Source organism: Pristiophorus japonicus, chromosome 13, assembly GCF_044704955.1.
Source record: "Pristiophorus japonicus isolate sPriJap1 chromosome 13, sPriJap1.hap1, whole genome shotgun sequence".
Taxonomy (NCBI): domain Eukaryota; kingdom Metazoa; phylum Chordata; class Chondrichthyes; family Pristiophoridae; genus Pristiophorus; species Pristiophorus japonicus.
The window spans coordinates 74,851,722-74,870,586 of NC_091989.1; the positions used below are offsets into that span (position 1 = coordinate 74,851,722).

An 18,865-nucleotide genomic window follows, 5' to 3' on the forward strand; every position below is an offset into this window, starting at 1 on the left:
TCCTTTCGCCGCTGGAACGGCTTGATTAGCTCTTGCATTTCAACGGGGATGCTGGCCCAGCTCCAATGCAGTGCACAGTTTTTTACTAGGGACAGCAGAGGATCTTGGCTGGTCCAAGTCCTAATCTGGCGGGCCATGGTAGGTGATTTATCAGTTTCAAACGCTTCCATGACTATCAACAAGTCTGCGGGCTGCATCACCATCAACAAGTTTGCAGGCTGCGCCATTTCCACCCCCGTGGTGGGCAATGGTAGCCGACTGAGAGCATACGCACAGCTCTCGGTGCCTGGCCTATGGCGGATGGTATAGTTATACGCTGATAGCGTGAGTGCCCACCTTTGTATGCGGGCTGAGGCATTAGTATTTATCCTCTTGTTTTCAGCGAACAGGGATATGAGGGGCTTGTGATCGGTTTCCAGCTCAAATTTGAGGCCAAATAAGTACTGATGCATTTTCTTTACCCCGAACACAGACGCTTTCTCAATTATGCTGTAGGCCCTCTCGGCCTTAGACAAGCTCCTGAAGGCATAGGCGATAGGTTGTAACTTTCCCACAACGTTAGCTTGTTGTAATACACACCCGACTCCGTACGACGACGCATCACATGCTAGCACAAGTCTTTTACACGGGTTATACAATACAAGCAGCTTGTTGGAGCATAAAATGTTTCTGGTTTTCTCAAAAGCAATTACTTGTTTTTTTCCCCATACCCAGTTCTCACCTTTGCGCAATAACACAGTAGAGGCTCTAAAAGGGAAGTTACCAAAATAGTTGAGGAGTCCCAGGAATGACCACAGCTCCGTGACATTCTGTGGCCTGGGCGCGTTCCTGATAGCCTCTGTCTTGGCGTCTGTGGGCCGAATGCCGTCCGCCGCGATCTTTCTCTCCAAATATTCCACTTCTGTTGTCATAAAAACGCATTTCGACCTCTTCAGCCGCAGCCCAATGCGATCCAGTTGCTGGAGGACCTCCTCCAGGTTTTGTCGGTGCTCGATGGTGTCCCGACCCGTGACCAATATGTCGTCCTGAAAAACCACCGTGCGTGGTACCGACTTGAGTAGGCTCTCCATGTTTCTCTGGAAGATCGCTGCAGCCAACCGAATTCCAAACGGGCATCTGTTGTAGATGAACAGTCCCTTGTGCGTGTTGCTGCAGGTAAGGCCCTTCAAAGACTCCTCCAGCTCCTACGTCATATAGGCCGAAGTCAGATCAAGCTTGGTGAACGTCTTGCCTCCTGCCAGCATCGCAAATAGGTCGTCTGCCTTAGGTAGCGGGTATTGGTCCTGTAGCGAGAAACGATTAATAGTTACTTTATAATCGCCGCAAATCCTGACCGTGCCATCACTTTTGAGTACTGGAACAATCGGTCTGGCCCATTCGCTGAATTCCACTGGAGAGATGATGCCCTCGCGTTGCAGCCTGTCCAGCTCGATTTCCACTCTCTCCCTCATCATGTGAGGTACCGCTCACGCCTTGTGGTGAACGGGTCGTGCCTCTGGGACCAAGTGGATCCGCACCTTCGCCCCAGAAAAGTTTCCAATGCCTGGCTCAAAAAGGGAAGGAAATTTGTTAAGAACCTGGGTACATGAGGCCTCATCGACATGTGATAGCACTCGGATGTCATCCCAGTTCCAGCGGATTTTGCCCAGCCAGCTCCTTCCAAGCAGTTTGGGGCCATCGCCCGGGACAATCCAGAGTGGCAGTTCGTGCACCATGCACTCATAGGTGACCTTGATCATGGCACTGCCCAGGACAGTGATAAGCTCTCAGTTTTGTGTGGATGGGGCTCAGGGCTGGTCTGAGTGCCTTGTTGCACCACGGTCTCTCAAACATCTTTTTACTCATGATGGATTGGCTAGCGCCAGTTTCCAGTTTTATGGCTACGGGTAAGCGATTCAATTTTACATTTAGCATTATAGGTGGACATTTTGTTGAAAATGTGTGCACCCCGTGTACTTCAGCATCTGCCTCCTCTCTCTGAGGCTCAAAATTACTTTGATCCACCAGATCTTCCTCTGCCACGTGGTGGTTAGCCGGTTTTGCAGAGCTTGCAGCTCGTCTGCAAGCTCATTGGAGGTGCCCCATTGTTCCACAGCTCTTGCAAACATACCCTTTGAAGCGGCATGAATAGGCTGAATGAAAGCCTCCACAACGCCAACAAGGTGTGAATTTCCTTGCATTCATCCTTTGTTGCGGACTCTGAGTCATCTGGGTCACCTGGGGCCTGCTGGCAGTTGCAGACTCGTGGTTTCTGCCCTGTCCATTTCTGCTCACAATCACAGTTCCAGTTAATTTATGAACATTGCTAGCACTTGTGTGCACTATCACTGGTGGACATAAACGCCTATGCTATCGTAATGGCCTTACTGAGGCTCGGTGTCTCTACAGTCAAAATTTTTCGTAGGATGGTCTTGTGGTCAATGCCCAGTACAAAAAAGTCTCTGAGCATTTGCTCCAGGTAGCCATCAAACTCACATTGTCCTGCAAGTCGCCTTAGCTTGACGACGTAGCTCGCCATTTCCTGACCTTCACATTGCTGGCACGTGTAGAACCGATACCTTGCCATCAGCACGCTTTCCCTCGGGTTAAGATGCTCCCGAACCAGCGTACACAGCTCCTCATACAACGTATCTGTGGGTTTCACCAGAGCCAGAAGATTCTTAATGAGGCTGTAGGTCAGTGCCCCGCAGACTGTGAGGAGGACTGCTCTCCTTTTTTCAATGCTTCCTTCTCCGTCCAGCTCGTTGACTACAAAGTACTGGTCTAGCCGTTCGATATAGGCTTCCCAGTCCTCACCCTCTGAGACCTTCTCCAGGATGCCCACAGTTTGCAGCATCTTTGTGTTGGATTCATATACTCGTCGCCAGTTATTGTGTTCCCAACACAGATGAGGCTGCACACAGGGAGGTTAAAGTAACAGTGACCTCAGTCTTTATTAAGGACCAGGCCTTAGGGACCGGCTTATATACAGTGCTCCCAAGGGATGCTGGGATCCCTTGGGGCTTCAGGGGATGCACTCCCTGGTGGCGGAACATGGGAGTGCATGCTTTACAGATACACAACAGGTTCTGTCCTGGCAGCCATGTTATTCAACATTTACACCAGTTATCTGCCCGAAACAGAGTCCCGCAAATTCGGATACACTGATGACATTGCCTTGGCCACGCAAAGCAAAAATCTGTCCATCACCGAGGAGTCGCTGACTAGTGATTTACAGAGGATGAGGCCTACTTCCACCGATGGTGACTCCGACCAAACCCGCATAAGACTGTCACCTCGACAGTCCATCTCAACACCCATCAAGCAAACCAAGCTTTGAAAGTCTCCTTTTGCAGCACAGAGGTAAACCATGCCATAAACCCCTGCCATAAATGGCACTCTCATCTCCGGATCCTTGGGAAGAAACTAAAGAGCAATGGATGAGGAAGGCCATCCAGAGAAACATCACACTGCCTAACTGCGGATATACAAATGATACTCTTGCAATTTCATTGTTCTTCCAACGTCTTTCAATCCCTCGATCTAAAAGCTTTATCTTTGTTGGTCGACACTGAGCCCTGATGGCTCCTGCCTGCACAATGTGACTTTGCTACACATATTGGGCTGCTCATTCTATTCTTGATGTTCCACCTTATCAGCACCAAGACCTCCCCAGCCACAGCTTCCTCTCACCACACTGAGCGAACTGTATCATCTAAATCTACCAAAACCACATTCAATGAGCGATAGGTCAATCTATTGAACAGGCTCCCTCGGGAGATGAAGGAAACAGTTCGTATTGATTCATTCAAATACAAATTATATAGACTTCTTTCAGTTACTGGGATCCAGTATACAACTAATTTGAGACATGACGTGTGGTGGGTGTAGCCAGCTTGGGAGGAACGGGCGACTGTGGACCTGTGGTCCCCAAAGCTCTCCCCCACTGGAGCTTTCCTCACCTCATGTCTGGGTCTGTTGGAGACTCACTGATAGAGATTGGTTGCTGTGATTGGTCAACAACTCCATTATTGTATCGTGGGACTACCTGGGTGGTAGGAGGGGAACTCGATGGACCTTGGTCTTTTTTGTACAGCACTTCCTGTGGTGCTAAACGACAACACTCCCGGAATGTCACAACTGCTCAAAGCTCACATGGCGTCGCGAGCAGCAGTTAGACAGTGGGTGGCTTAGAATAAGGGGTCGCACGGGATTCTAACTGATCATAGCGAGAGGCACATTCAGCTTATATATCCAATTTCATCTGACTCTTCTGAAGGTAGAAGGGGTTTAGTGTTAGGATTTAATTAATAAAAGCAATATTAAAAATGTAAACATTAGTCTAGTGGTTCTATTACTGGACTAATAATCCAGAGAACACATTCGGCCCCGCGAGCCTGCTCCACCATTCAACGTAGACAAGTTTGGCAGTAATGGGAAGAGCTATTTCAGTTATGTGACGAGTCAGAGAACTATCAAAGACGGTATTGGGCCACTGAAGGATGTCCAAGAACGGGTTACAAAGAACTCACTGAGTGGCGGAAATATTAAATGAGTACTTTGCATCAGTATTCACCCTTGAAGATGATGCTCAAATATTATAATTTAACAATACAAGTTTTATTAGTAACATTGACATAGATAAGCATATTGCTTTAGAAAGAACTAAGAACTTAAAAATAGATAGAGCAGCAGGGTCAGCTGATGTCCACCCGAGGGCCCTCCGGGAGGTGGGACATGTGCTATGCGAGCCCATGGCCTGTATTTGCTGACGACACAAAGATGGGAGGAAAAGCAATGTGTGAGGAGGGCACAAAATATCTGCAAAAGGACATAGGTAGGCTAAGTGAGTGGGCAAAAATTTGTCAGATGGAGTATAATGTTGGAAAGTGTGAGGTCATGCACTTTGGCAGAAAAAAAATCAAATATGAAGTTATTATTTAAATGGAGAAAGATTGCAAAGTGCTGCAGTACAGCAGGACCTGGGGGTACTTGTGCATGAAACACGAAAGGTTAGTATACAGGTACAGCAAATGATCAGGAAGGCCAATGGTATCTTGGCCTTTATTGCAAAGGGGATGGAGTATAAAAGCAGGGAAGTCTTGCTACAGTTATGCAGGGTATTGGTGAGGCTACACTTGGAATACTGCGTGCTGTTTTGGTTTCCATATTTACGAAAGGATATACTTGCTTTGGACGCAGTTCAGAGAAGGTTCACTCGGTTGATTCCGGAGATGAGGGGGTTGACTTATGAGGAAAGGGTGAGAAGGTTGGGCCTCTACTCATTGGAATTCAGAAGAATGAGAGGTGATCTTATCGAAACATATAAGAGGGGGCTTGACAAGGTGGATACAGAGAGGATGTTTCCACTGATAGGGGAGACTAGAAATAGAGTGCACGATCTTAGAATAAGGGACCGCCCATTTAAAACAGAGCTGAAGAGAAATTTCTTCTCTCAGAGGGTTGTAAATCTGTGGAATTCGCTGCCTCAGAGAGCTGTGAAAGCTGGGACATTAATTACATTTAAGACAGAAATAGACAGTTTCTTAAACGATAAGGGGATAAGGGGTTATGGGGAGCAGGAAGGGAAATGGGCCTGAGTCCATGATCGGATCGGCCATGATTGTATTAAATGGCAGAGCAGGCTCGAGGGGCCGCATGGCCTACTCCTGTTCCTATTTCTTATGTTCCTATGTTCTTATGAAGAAATTCCTCCTCATCTCAGTCTTATCCTGAGACTGTGACCCCTGGTTCTAGACTCTCCAGCCCGGGGGAAACAACCTCTCAGCATCTACCCTGTCAATCCCCCTCAGAATCTTATACATTTCAATGAGATCACCTCTCATTCTTCTAAACTCCAGAGAGTATAAGAACTATAATCAAAAAATAATCAGTTTTTCTATTCTTCCTAACAAAGTGAATAACCTCACAGTTCCCCACATTATACTCCATCTGCTGCCTTATTGCCCACTCACTTAACCTGTCTATATCCATTTGCCAGCTCTTTGTGTCCTCCTCAGAGCTTACTTTCCTGTAATGAAAATACAAATCTGGAAATAAAAAGCTGGGACCAGTAAAAGTGACCATGAAGCTGTTGGATTGTTGTAAAAACCCAACTGGTTCACTAATGTCCCTTTAGGAAAGGAAAACTACTGCCCTTACCTGGTGTGATTATAGACTAGACCAGCGTGCTTGACTCTTAACTGCCCTCTGAAGTGCCCCAACCAGCCACTCATTTGTATCAACCCACTACCACTGGTTCAAGACGAAGACCAGCACCTTCTCCGGGCAATTATGAACAGACAATAAATGTTGGCCTTGGCAGTGACGCCCATATCCCGAGAATAAAATAAACAAATTGAACACACAATATAAAAGCCACGATAAACTGCACAAAGAAATCATCAGCTTACCGCCTTCTCAGATGTTAGGTACAAGTGGTTTGAGTCCAATGTGTCAAACACTACTTTGTGACGAATTGGAGTTTCTTCTATCAGTTCAAACAGAACCAAAGGACGAATTAATTTCATCTCTCTATCCATAACCAGCTGCAAAAAATAACAAATTAATAAATCTGCAACTAGAGCAACATGACTATTATTTCCTGGCCAATATTTATTTTTCAATCAACATCACTAAAACAGAGTATCTGGTCATTATCTCATTATCTGTTTCTGGGAGCTTGCTCTGTGCAAATTGACTGCCACATTTCCAATCTACAACAGTGACTGCACTTCAAAACTATTGGCTAATACGTGCTTTTGGAAGTCCATAGGTCATGAAAGGAGCTCTAGAAATACAAGTCTTTCTTTCTTTACTTTTTTTTTCTGGTTTTAAGTAAAGTGAAATGCATAAATGTGTGGCGGGGGGAATCCAGAGACTGCTGCAACTGTATAAGGTATTGGTGAGGCCGCACCTGGAGTACTGCGTGCAGTTTTGGTCACCTTACTCAAGGAAGGATATACTAGCTTTGGAGGGGGTACAGAGACGATTCACTAGGCTGATTCCGGAGATGAGGGGGTTACCTTATGATGATAGATTGAGTAGACTGGGTCTTTACTCGTTGGAGTTCAGAAGGATGAGGGGTGATCTTATAGAAACATTTAAAATAATGAAAGGGATAGACAAGATAGAGGCAGAGAGGTTGTTCCCACTGGTAGGGGAGAATAGAACTAGGGGGCACAGCCTCAAAATACGGGGGAGCCAATTTAAAACCGAGTTGAGAAGGAATTTCTTCTCCCAGAGGGTTGTGAATCTGTGGAACTCTCTGCCCAAGGAAGCAATTGAGGCTAGCTCATTGAATGTATTCAAGTCACAGATAGATAGATTTTTAACCAATAAGGGAATTAAGGGTTACGGGGAGCGGGCGGGTAAGTGGAGCTGAGTCCACGGCCAGATCTTGTTGAATGGCAGAGCAGGCTCGAGGGGCTAGATGGCCTACTCCTGTTCCTAATTCTTATGTTCTTATGTTAGGTCCAGGTCTCGTGGCACCGAGAGTTATTGTTAAATACCAGATTGTGGGATTAAAATTGTGTCAAACACTAAATAGTCATCTTCTGTGACTGATGTTGTAAATTAATTGACTGCTGCCCTGTTACCCACTGAGCACAGTTACGCATTACTGGCATCAATTAACAGCCAATAGTAATACAGGCTTCTCACATGACAAGTGGTGTTTCAACTGGAGTACGTTTTCTGGAGAATTTAGAGAGGACGGCCGGAGAAAGAGAAAGAGGAACTATGTATTTATATGGTGCTTTTCACATCACAAAGTGTTTCTCTGCCAAGGAATTGTGGTTTTTGAAGTGTAGCTACTGTGATAAACACGGCAGCCTATTTCTGCACAGCAAGGTCCCACAAACAGCAATGTGATAATGACCAGATAATCTGTTTTAGTGATGTTGGTTGAGGGATAAACATTGGCCAGGACACCGGGGAGAACTCCCCTGCTCTTCGAAATAGCGGCATGGGATTTTTTACGTCCACTTGAGAGGGCAGACAGGGTCTCAATTTAACGTCACATCCAAAAGACGGGACCTCCAACAGTGCAGCACTCCCATAGCACTGCACTGGAGTGTCAGCCGAGATGATGTGCTCAGAGCTGAGCGCTGTCACTTTACGGTGATCCTACGATGTTGGGTCTCAAGCCCACAGTCCGTGATTTTCCATCTGTCAAAATTATTGTCAGAATGTAACGGGCCATGTTCCTGCGATTGCCTGAGATGCGCCCCGCAAGGGCCATTCCCTGTGAGGAATGTTAGGTCGAAGAACCCTCCCTTCTTTCAATTTCTTTGGTGGGAGAATCACAATAAAATCCAACGAAATACATCGGGCCCGATTTGCAGTCGGAGGCTTCCCGTGGATGAATGCCTCTGAAACGCAATAAATCTACGCATTGTACCTATTGGTCCTGGATCCATGGAGACCTGCCCTCCTGGGCTGCCACGAGTAGAGGCCCATGTATTTCAGGGGATAGGTGGTTCACAAGCACCCCTGGGATCACGTGGGCCGGCCCAACCAATCAGAAAAGGGGATTCCCATTATGGTTGTGGGGTTTCCATTTAAGTACGGAATCGCCATAAGGTTAATAGGAATCACACAAAAAATACATGTACACAGCCTTGAAATAAAAAAAAATCATTGCATGTTTGAAATTAATTAAAATACAATTTCATCAAACATTTAAAACAAAAATTCTATTTTTTGAAAAATAAATGTAAACATTTTTTAATGGCCCAAAAATAACGTAAACTTACTTGACAAATTTTTGAATGTTAAAATGATTTTTTTAAATTTATGTTAATATTTATTTTCACCCTTATGTTGGTAAAAGGACGCCTTATGCCTGCTTTTACCAGGCGTAACTGTTTCATGGGCATTCGCCGAGCAAATAGCTCAGCTTTCTGCTGTTGAATGTCCGTTTCCTAGGGATGCAGAGGATCTGTCAAATAGGCGCTTGACAGATCGCAAGTTGCGGGTTTGCGCACATGCGCCGTGCATGCGTAAATCTGGAACCTGCGAGGTACTTATGGCCTCATGTGGACCGCGTATATGGTCATAGGCCATGGAAAAATCCAGGCCACCAACTCAACTCAAGTAGCATTCCTGCTGCACCAACAGGACAATCCCAGCATTTCTGCTGGGATAAATAAATTAACACATTTTATAAATTAAAGAGCGCGGCTCCATTGAAGGAAAGCAACATGCAGTAATTTTCAGTAGGGTTATATTTCATTTTGTGGATAAATATAGTTTATCCACAAACATTGGTTCTGACCTTAATTAATTGTCCATCTTTTGTCCCAAGAAACAGTACAATCCAGTCTCGCACAACGCTGGCCGATACAGAGAGCAATCCAGTGTGACTAAACACTGCTGTGTTGGGGATTGGTTGTAGTTTTTTATTGCCTACCTAAAATAGTGACAAAAATATATCATAAAAAGACAATAAGGCTAGGATTTCTTAATGCTAATAATATTCTTACTTTAATAGACTCAGACACAACTTGGACTGGATTTTCGAGTGAGGGAAGCAATGTGGACCTGAGGTAAGTGATAGTTTTTTATTTTTGCAATTAATGTTGTTGCACTTCACCAATGTATTGAGAATGTTATTTTCCACCGAAGCCTCTCTTAGGGCACTCCGAGGCCGGCTGTTTATCTCGGGATTTTCAGTTACTCAGCCGGCCTAGCGCCCTAAAAGAAGTGTGCAACGCCTCCCTTAGTGCTCCGCCCCACACTCACGGCCCAGCGGGTGAATTTTGCAGCTGGAGACGCAAATCATTTCCCAACGCAAAATTTACTGCTCCGTCTGGATTAACGCCTCAACACTAACGACTGAATTACCACCCCCAGCTCTTTCGTCTTTCTGTCTCTCTGCCTGTCACTTTCTCATGTCTCTCTCACTCTATCTCTGTCTCTCTCTGTCCGTCTTTCTCTGTCTCTCTCACTCTGTCTTTGTCTCTCTCTCTCTCTTTCTCTGTCTCTCTCTATCTCTGTCTCTGTCTGTCTCTTTGTCTCTCTCACTCTATCTCTGTCTGTCTTTATCTGTCTCTCACTCTGTCTCTGTATCTTTCTCTGTCTCTCTCTGTTTCATTCTATCTTTGTCTCTCTCACTCTATCTCTTTCTCTGTCTCTCTCACTTTATCTCTGTCTCTCTGACTCTCTCACTTTATCTCTGTCTCTCTTTCTCTGGACCGATATTAACAAGCCGACGCACTGGGGGTGCTGGAAGGGGTGGGGGTCCAGTATCGTGTGGGAAATCTGGAAGTAAATGAAGCGCGTCTGTCAGTGGCTTTTTAACGCACCCACTGCATTACCATGTTATTACCGGGTCTCCCGACCAATTAGGTTGAGCGGGCATGATGACGACCCGCATGTATCGATTTCAATTCCAGTATTTAAAAGGTCACTCCAAACATGAAATGTGATGGATTCTGGAGTTGGGATTAGAATAACAGGAATTGACAGAAAGGAACGCACATGTTCAAAGGCTGCGCCTCACTTTGGTGTCACCTCCCTGGATGGGATGCTGTGTAAGGGCCCATAGGAAGATATTGTTCCCTACAGACGGCAGGAAGAAGCTTGCCACGTTCCTGGATTCAATGCCAAAAACGGTTTAATGACCTAAGCAGAGCAGGAAAAGTGTGCACATTCAACGACATCCTGCTGTGTGTATCATGCCAAGCCCCTCATGATGCCTTCTCAAGCCTACTCCAGCACATCACTTCTCACACCAATTTACCTTACAGGTGCACCCATCCCTCCCTGTTGATACACTTCCTCACATCCCTATCTGTCCATCCACCACTGACACCCTCATCATGATGCCTCTTCCTCACAGTCATCCTCAACAAATGCTGTCCATCCATCCCTTCAACACACACCATTATCTTACTCGTATGTCTCTCCTTTCCCTCCTTGCAGAAGTGGAGAGCACAGAACACGAGGGAGAGGCAGAGAACTGGAGGTGACCCTCCAGCCAACTGACAGCTGCAGAGGAGGAGGCACTGGACATCAGTGGTGTGTCGGCGAGCCTGGTTGTCGGAGATGGGGGGGGCCTCCCAGCTACCTGGTGACGGAATTAAATATCAGGCAGCCACATGGTATACAACACTCACTCATGCTGACTTGATGCCAGCTATGAGGGAAATATGATCCTGTGCAGGATGATCACTCAAAACATTGATACCTTGTCAGTTCTAATTCATATCTTTAATCTCGCACAGGGCCTTCAAGCGTCCCCTTTGTTATATATAGGGGAATATAGGTTAATGAGATGGTGCAGGAGGACGACAATGACTTCACAGAGGAGTCCCTCGGAGGATGTACCATCACACGACTCATGCAGACCATGCACCAGCTCAGATATTTGCACTTCGGTGGGACCGTTAAGGCAGATAGTTGTGTTTTCACTTGGTGACTGACACATCACAAGTGAGATGGTAGAGACAGGGACAGCAGTGGAGAGTCTGCGTCAGAGGCAGCAGGACGCTCCAAGCTCTGCTCAGCTGGACGCAGATGCTGAAACTCGAAGGCCGTTAACAAAGAGGATAATTCTGGAGCAGCAGCAAAGAACATGCGATGTACTGGCAGGCTTTCCAGCCGCACTGTGCATTCTTGCAGGGAGATTGGAGGAGTTTGTCTCAAGCATGAGTGGCATGATTCTTAACCGATAAGGGAATAAGGGGTAATGGGGAGCAGGCATGGAAATGGACCTGAGTCCATGATCGGATCAGCCATGATTGTATTAAATGGTGGAGCAGGCTCGAGGGACCATATGGCCTACTCCTGCTCCTATTTCTTATGTTCTTATGATGTCGGAGGCCTTTGTGATGATGTCTTCGTCCATGGAACGAGTGGCCACCTTCATGGAGCATCAAACATGGCAATCACACGAGTGCATGCAGGCCGTCAACGATAGCTTTCACATTATGATTGCCACCTTAAATAGGATTCATGAAACCCTAGTCTTGGCCGTTCATCGCCCCACTGCTGTGCAACAAAGTGTTCTCCAGCTCCTTGCAAGCAGGGAGGTGTGGGTGGGCCATGAGAGGGATGATGGTGAAAGGGGACCTGGAAGTGGGGAGTCGACTCAAAACGCTCCCATTTCTCACTCGTTGCCCCCTCCCCTCCCTCCAATCAGTGCCCCACGTGCTGCCCTGTGTCCTGATGGCCGAGTCTGCCCCTGCACTGGCGCAGGTGGAGCAGTCTTTGACAGAGCCCTCACAGGCTCCAAAAACCCAGGGGATGTAGGCCAAGAGCATCTCAGCAGTCAGAGCAGGGATCTGAGCAGCCTGCCTGTACCTCTGCTGAAGCCACAGGGGTTGCACTATGTTGAAGTGCTTGGAAGAGGAAGGGTAATGATTTGTAGTTGCACAAGGCTCTACACATGGGTATGTTGCGCAATGTTAGATTGGTAAGCTTCTGTTTCATTTTGGAGCCACATAATATCATTTGTTTTCACCACTTGCCCACTGTACTGCATGCAGTTCTGGTCGCCGTATTATAGGAAGGACGTGATTGCACTAGAGAGGGTGCAGAGGAGATTTGCTCAGATGCTGCCTGGAATGGTTGGTTCTGAGGACAGATTGGATAGGCTGGGTTTATTCTCATTGGAACAGAGGAGGTTGAGAGGAGACCTCATTGAAGTGTACAAAATATTGAGGGGCCTGGACATAGTGGATAGTAAGGGCCTATTTCCATTGGTGGAGGGGTCTATTACGAGGGGGTATAGTGTTAAAGTGGTTGGTGGAAGGTTTAGAGGGGATTTGAGGGGGGGCTTCTTTACGCAGAGGGTTGCTGGGATCTGGAACTCGCTGCCTGGAAGGGTGGTGGATGCAGAAAGCCTCACCACTTTTAAGAGATGGTTGGATGGGCACTTAAAGTGCAATAACCTGCAGGGTTACGGACCTAGAGCTGGTAATTGGGATTAGACTGGATAACCTTTTGATGGATGGCGCAGATATAATTGTAAGTACTGCAGGGAATAGAATACGGCCAGGGTGATTTCCTGGACTAGTGTCGATCCCCTGGATGGGTCAGAGAGGAATTTTCCCAGATTTCTTTCTCCCTAAATTGCCCTGGGTTTTTATCTGGTTTTTGCCTCTCCCAGGAGATCACATGGCTCCGGTTGGGGTGGAGTGTAGAATGTTTCAGTATAAGGGGTGTCGCAATTCTGTGAGACGGACTGGTTGGGCTGGGTGCTCTTTGCCTTTCCGTCATTGTTCATAGGTTTATATGTAACCTTTAGGGCTGCTGACCAAGGGCTGTGCAGCTCTTGTCGGCCGGTGTGGACTCGGTGGGCCGAAATGGCCTCCTTCTGCGCTATAAATTCCTACGTTTCTATTTTTGGTTGCTGCCTGGCAAGTGGCCTTTTCACTTGTGATGAATGGTAAGACATGAATTAATGGCGAGCAATGGGGGGCTGTCAAAGGTATGCTATGTTGTTTGCAGGACTGCATTGTGTTGGGGGAGGGGCGGGGTGGGGAGGCAAGTGCTGGTGAAATGGATGGACTGGTGGAACCTAAGCGAACCTTGCAATAATAGAAACATAGAAACATAGAAAATAGGTGCAGGAGTAGGCCATTCGGCCCTTCTAGCCTGCACCGCCATTCAATGAGTTCATGGCTGAACATTCAACTTCAGTACCCCATTCCTGCTTTCTCGCCATACTCCTTGATCCCCCTAGTAGTAAGGACCTCAATGAGGGCATCCTGAGCAGCAATGTATCTTGGCCGTATCACATGCTGCCGCCTCCTCCTCCTCAACATCTGAAGAGGTTCTGTGCTCTGTGCCTTGCTCCTCTTGCAGGTCCAAACCTCGCTGCTGTGCAATGTTGTGTAGAGCACAGCGAACCACAGCTCTGGAGACCCTAGCTGGTGCGTATTGAAGAGCACCTCGAGATCTGTACAGGCACTTGAAGAACATCTTCAGCATGACGAAGGCTTGCTCAAATACACATCTGCTTATCATATGGCCTTGATTGGAGTTCTCCTGAGCATCATTGGTTGGGCTCCTCATGGTTCCACGCTTTAAGTGGATACCCCTTGTCTCCAAGCAGCCAGCCGCTAAGTCTGGTTCAAGGAGCAAAGAGGTGAGGGGGGTGGACTTCCACAGGACGAAAGCATCATGGGACTACCTGGGAATCTTACACACTCTCACTTCCAACATATTTTTGTGGTTGCACATTGATGGAGTGGAAGCCCTTGCAGTTGATGAATACTCCTGGGTGATCTGGAGTGCCTTGATGGCTACATGCGTGCAGTCGATGACGCCCATGCCTGTGGGAAACCAGCTAGAGCCACAAACCTGAGCACTCGCTTATTCTGACTGGCATCATCGCAGGCAAAGTTGACATAATTGGCTACCCTGGGAAACAAACCACCTGTCTTATGTAATTGTGGGCCACCGACAGTGAGATCCTGGATATGTCTCCGACAGATCCCTGGAAGGATCCAGAAGCAAAGAGGTTGAGGGCGGTGATGACTTTGACAGCCACTGGTAAAGTGTGACTATCAGGTCCACTTGGCAGTAGGTCTTCTTCCAGCAGGCTGCAAATGTCTGCCACCACCTGGTGTTCCAACATATCCAGGAAGCTGATCCTCTGCCTGTACACCCTGTGTTGTGGGCATGGCCTCCTGCTCATCCCCTCTCTCCTGTGGAAGGCTACTGATACTGCTGGTCAACTTGGTCCCCATCTGAGGTCCAAAGTAAAACAGCATTAAGTGGCACCCATACTGATCTGATAGCTCACAGCTTCAAAGTGGAGTTCAGACATACAAACTTCCAAAGTTGTGAAAGTCACCTCCAAAGTTGTGAAATGAAACTCTAAAGTTACAAAAGTCACCTCTCAGCTGGCTGGCTGCTTGGAGACAAGTGGAACCATGAGGAGCCCAACCAATGATGCTCAGGAGTATGCCAATCAAGGCCATATGATAACCAGATGTGTATTTGAGCAAGCCATCGGCATGCTGAAGATGTGCTTCAAGTGCCTGTACAGATCTAGAGGTGCCCTTCAATAAGCACCAGCCAGAGTCTCCAGAGTGATGACGGTTTGCTGTGCTCTGGTCAACATTGCACAGTACTGTGAACAAAGCCTTTCACACAATCAGGCAATAAACCAGCTGAGGTGTCAGTACTTATTGGCATTTTTCCCTATCAGGTCTTCAGCCCCCTCAAGTGCCATTGTGTTCTCACCTTGCTTTCACTGGCCAGAAACCCGGGAACCCACAGTTAAATTGCAAAAGCCATGCTAATATCACTGTTAATGAGCGATCAACATACTGAAACTGACAACCCACCTCTCCCAAGGAGGTTGCCCGCACACAGCCTAACCCGCTGCAGTTAAATGTGGAAATCGGCGGGTTGGAGCCGGCTTTCTGACTCACTGTCAATTTCAGTGCTTTTCACCCCCACCCTCTCGCAAACACACACACTCCTGCAGGGTAAAATTCATCCCTCTGTCTCTGTCTCACTTTCTGTCTTTGTCGCTCTCTCTCTCTGCCTCGTTCTGTCTGTCTCTGTCTCCCTGTCCCTCTCTCTGTCTCTCTCTCTCACTCTGTCTCTCTCTCTCTCTCTGTCTCTCTCTTTCTCTCTCTGTCACACTCCCCTCGATGATATCATCCAAAGGCATAACCTCAGGTTCCAATGTACGCTGACGACACTCAGTTCTATCTCACTACCACCTCTCTTGACCCCTCCTCTGTCTCTTGATTTGTCATTGCTTCTCTGGCATCCAACATTGGATGAAGAGAAATTTCCTCCAACCATATATTCGGAAGACTGAAGCCATTGTCTTTGATCCCCGCTACAAACTCCGTTCCCTGGTAATGGTCTGAATCGGAGCCAGACTGGTTGTAACCTTGGTGTTGTGTGTTTGACTCTGAGGTGAGCTTCGACCACATATTTGCTCCAGCACCATGACTGCCTACTTCCACCTCCATAACATCACCCGACTCAGACATAGAAACACAGAAAATAGGTGCAGGAGTAGGCCATTCGGCCCTTCCAGCCTGCACCACCATTCAATAAAATCATGGCTGATCATTCCCTCGGTACCCCTTTCCTGCTTTCTCTCCATACCCCTTGATCCCTTTAGCCGTAAGGGCCATATCTAACTCCCTCTTGAATATATCCAATGAACTGGCATCAACAACTCTCTGTGGCGGGGAATTCCACAGGTTAACAACTCTCTGAGTGAAGAAGTTTCTCCTCATCTCAGTCCTAAATGGCCTACCCCTTATCCTAAGACTATGTCCCTGGTTCTGGACCTCCCCAACATCGGGAACATTCTTCCCACATCTAACCTGTCCAGTCTCGTCAGAATCTTATACGTTTCAATGAGATCCCCTCTCATCCTTCTAAACGCCAGTGAATAAAGGCCCAGTTGATCCAGTCTCTCCTCATATGACAGTTCAGCCATCCCTGGAATCAGTCTGGTGAACATTTGCTGCACTCCCTCAATAGCAAGAATGTCCTTCCTCAGATTAGGAGACCAAAACTGAACACAATATTCCAGGTGAGGCCTCACTAAGGCCCTGTACAACTGCAGTAAGACCTCCCTGTTCCTATACTCAAATCCCCTAGCTATGAAGGCCAACATACCATTTGTCATCTTCACCGCCTGCTGTACCTGCATGCCAATTTTCAATGACTGATGAACCATGACACCCAGGTCTCGTTGCACCTCCCCTTTTCCTAATCTGCTGTCATTCAGATAATATTCTGCCTTCGTGTTTTTGCCCCCAAAATGGATAACCTCACATTTATCCACATTATACTGCATCTGCCATGTATTTGCCCACTCACCTAACCTGTCCAAGTCACCCTGCAGCCTCTTAGCGTCCCTCTCACAGCTCATACCGCCACCCAGTTTAGTGTCACTGCAAACTTGGAGATATTACACTCAATTCCTTCATCCAAATCGCTAATGTATATTGTAAATAGCTGGGGTCCCAACACTGAGCCCTGCGGCACTCCACTAGTCACTGCCTGTCATTCTGAAAAGGACCCGTTTATCCCGACTCTCTGCTTCCTGTCTTCCAACCAGTTCTCTATCCACATCAGTACATTACCCCCAATACCATGCGCTTTGACTTTGCACACCAATCTCTTCTGCGGGACCTTGTCAAAAGCCTTTTGAAAGTCCAAATACACCACATCCACTGGTTCTCCCTTGTTCACTCTGCTAGTTACATCCTCAAAAAATTCCAGAAGATTTGTCAAGCATGATTTCCCTTTAATAATCCATGCTTACTTGGACCGATCCTGTCAATGCTTTCCAAATGCACTGCTATTTCATCCTTAATGATTGATTACAACATTTTCCCCACTACTGATGTCAGGCTAACCGGTCTATAATTATCCGTTTTCTCTCTCCCTCCTTTTTTAAAAAGTGGTGTTACATTAGCTACCCTCCAGTCCATAGGAACTAATCCAGAGTCAATAGACTGTTGGAAAATTATCACCAATGCATCCATTATTTCTGGGGCAACTTCCTTAAATACTCTGGGATGCAAACTATCAGGCCCTGGGGATTTATCAGCCTTCAATCCCATCAATTTCCCTAACACAATTTCCCGCCTAATAATGATATCCTTCAGTTCCTCCTCCTCACGAGACCCACTGTCCCCTAGTACATTCGGAAGGTTATTCATGTCTTCCTTCGTCAAGACAGAACCAAAGTATTTGTTCAATTGGTCTGCCATTTCTTTGTACCCCGTTATAAATTCACCTGAATCCGACTGCAAGGGACCTACCTTTGTCTTCACTAATCTTTTTCTCTTCACATATTTACAGAAGCTTTTGCAGTCAGTTTTTATGTTCCCTGCAAACTTCCTCTCGTACTCTATTTTCCCCCTCTTAATTAAACCCTTTGTCCTCCTCTGTTGAATTCTAAATTTCTCCCAGTCCTCAGGTTTGCTGCTTTTTCTGGCCAATTTCTAAGCCTCTTCCTTGGTTTTAACACTATCATTAATTTCTCTTGTTAGCCACGGTTGAGCCACCTTCCCCGTTTTATTTTTACTCCAGACAGGGGTGTACAATTGCTGAAGTTCATCCATGTGATCTTTAAATGTTTTCCATTGCTTATCCACCATCAACCCTTTAAGTATCATTCGCCAGTCTATTCTAGCCAATTCACGTCTCATACCGTCGAAGTTACCTTTCCTTAAGTTCAGGACCCTAGTTTCTGAATTAACTGTGTCACTCTCCATCTTAATAAAGAATTCTACCATATTATGGTAACTCTTCCCCAAGGGGCCTCGCACAACAAGATTGCTAATTAGTCCCTTCTCATTACACATCACCCAGTCTAGGATGGCCAGCTCTCTAGTTGGTTCCTCAACATATTGGTCGAGAAAACCATCCCTAATACACTCCAGGAAATCCTCCTCCACCGCATTACTACCAGTTTGATTAGCCCAATCAATATGTAGATTAAAGTCGCCCATGATAACTGCTGTACCTTTATTGCACGCGTTTGATGCTGTCCCCAACCTCACTACTATTGTTTGGTGGTCTGTATACAACTCCCACTAACGTTTTCTGCCCCTTGGTATTCCGCAGCTCCACCCATACCGATTCCACATCATCCAGGCTAATGTCCCTCCTTACTATTGCATTAATGTCCCCTTTAACCAGCAATGCCACCCCACCTCCTTTTCCTCTCTGCCTATCCTTCCTAAATGTTGAATACCCCTGGATGTTGAGTTCCCAGCCTTGGTCACCCTGGAGCCATGTCTCCGTGATGCCAATTGCATCATATCCGTTAACTGCTGTCTGCGCAGTTAATTCATCCAACTTATTCCGAATACTCCTCGCACTGAGGCACAGAGCCTTCAGGCTTGTCTTTTTAACACACTTTGCCACTTTAGAATTTTGCTGT

The 18,865-nt window shown here is 46.7% G+C and overlaps 1 protein-coding gene across 1 annotated transcript in view; it reads right to left on the minus strand.

Annotated features, from left to right (window-relative positions):
- Window positions 1-18,865, minus strand: part of plxnc1 (plexin C1) — a 270,507-nt gene that overhangs the window by 208,887 nt on the left and 42,755 nt on the right. The window contains exons 2-3 of the mRNA XM_070896776.1: window positions 9,257-9,391; window positions 6,393-6,527 (exon numbers count right to left, since the gene is read on the minus strand). Of these exons, the coding sequence (XP_070752877.1) occupies window positions 6,393-6,527; window positions 9,257-9,391 (270 nt within the window). The remainder of the gene's footprint in view (window positions 1-6,392; window positions 6,528-9,256; window positions 9,392-18,865) is intronic.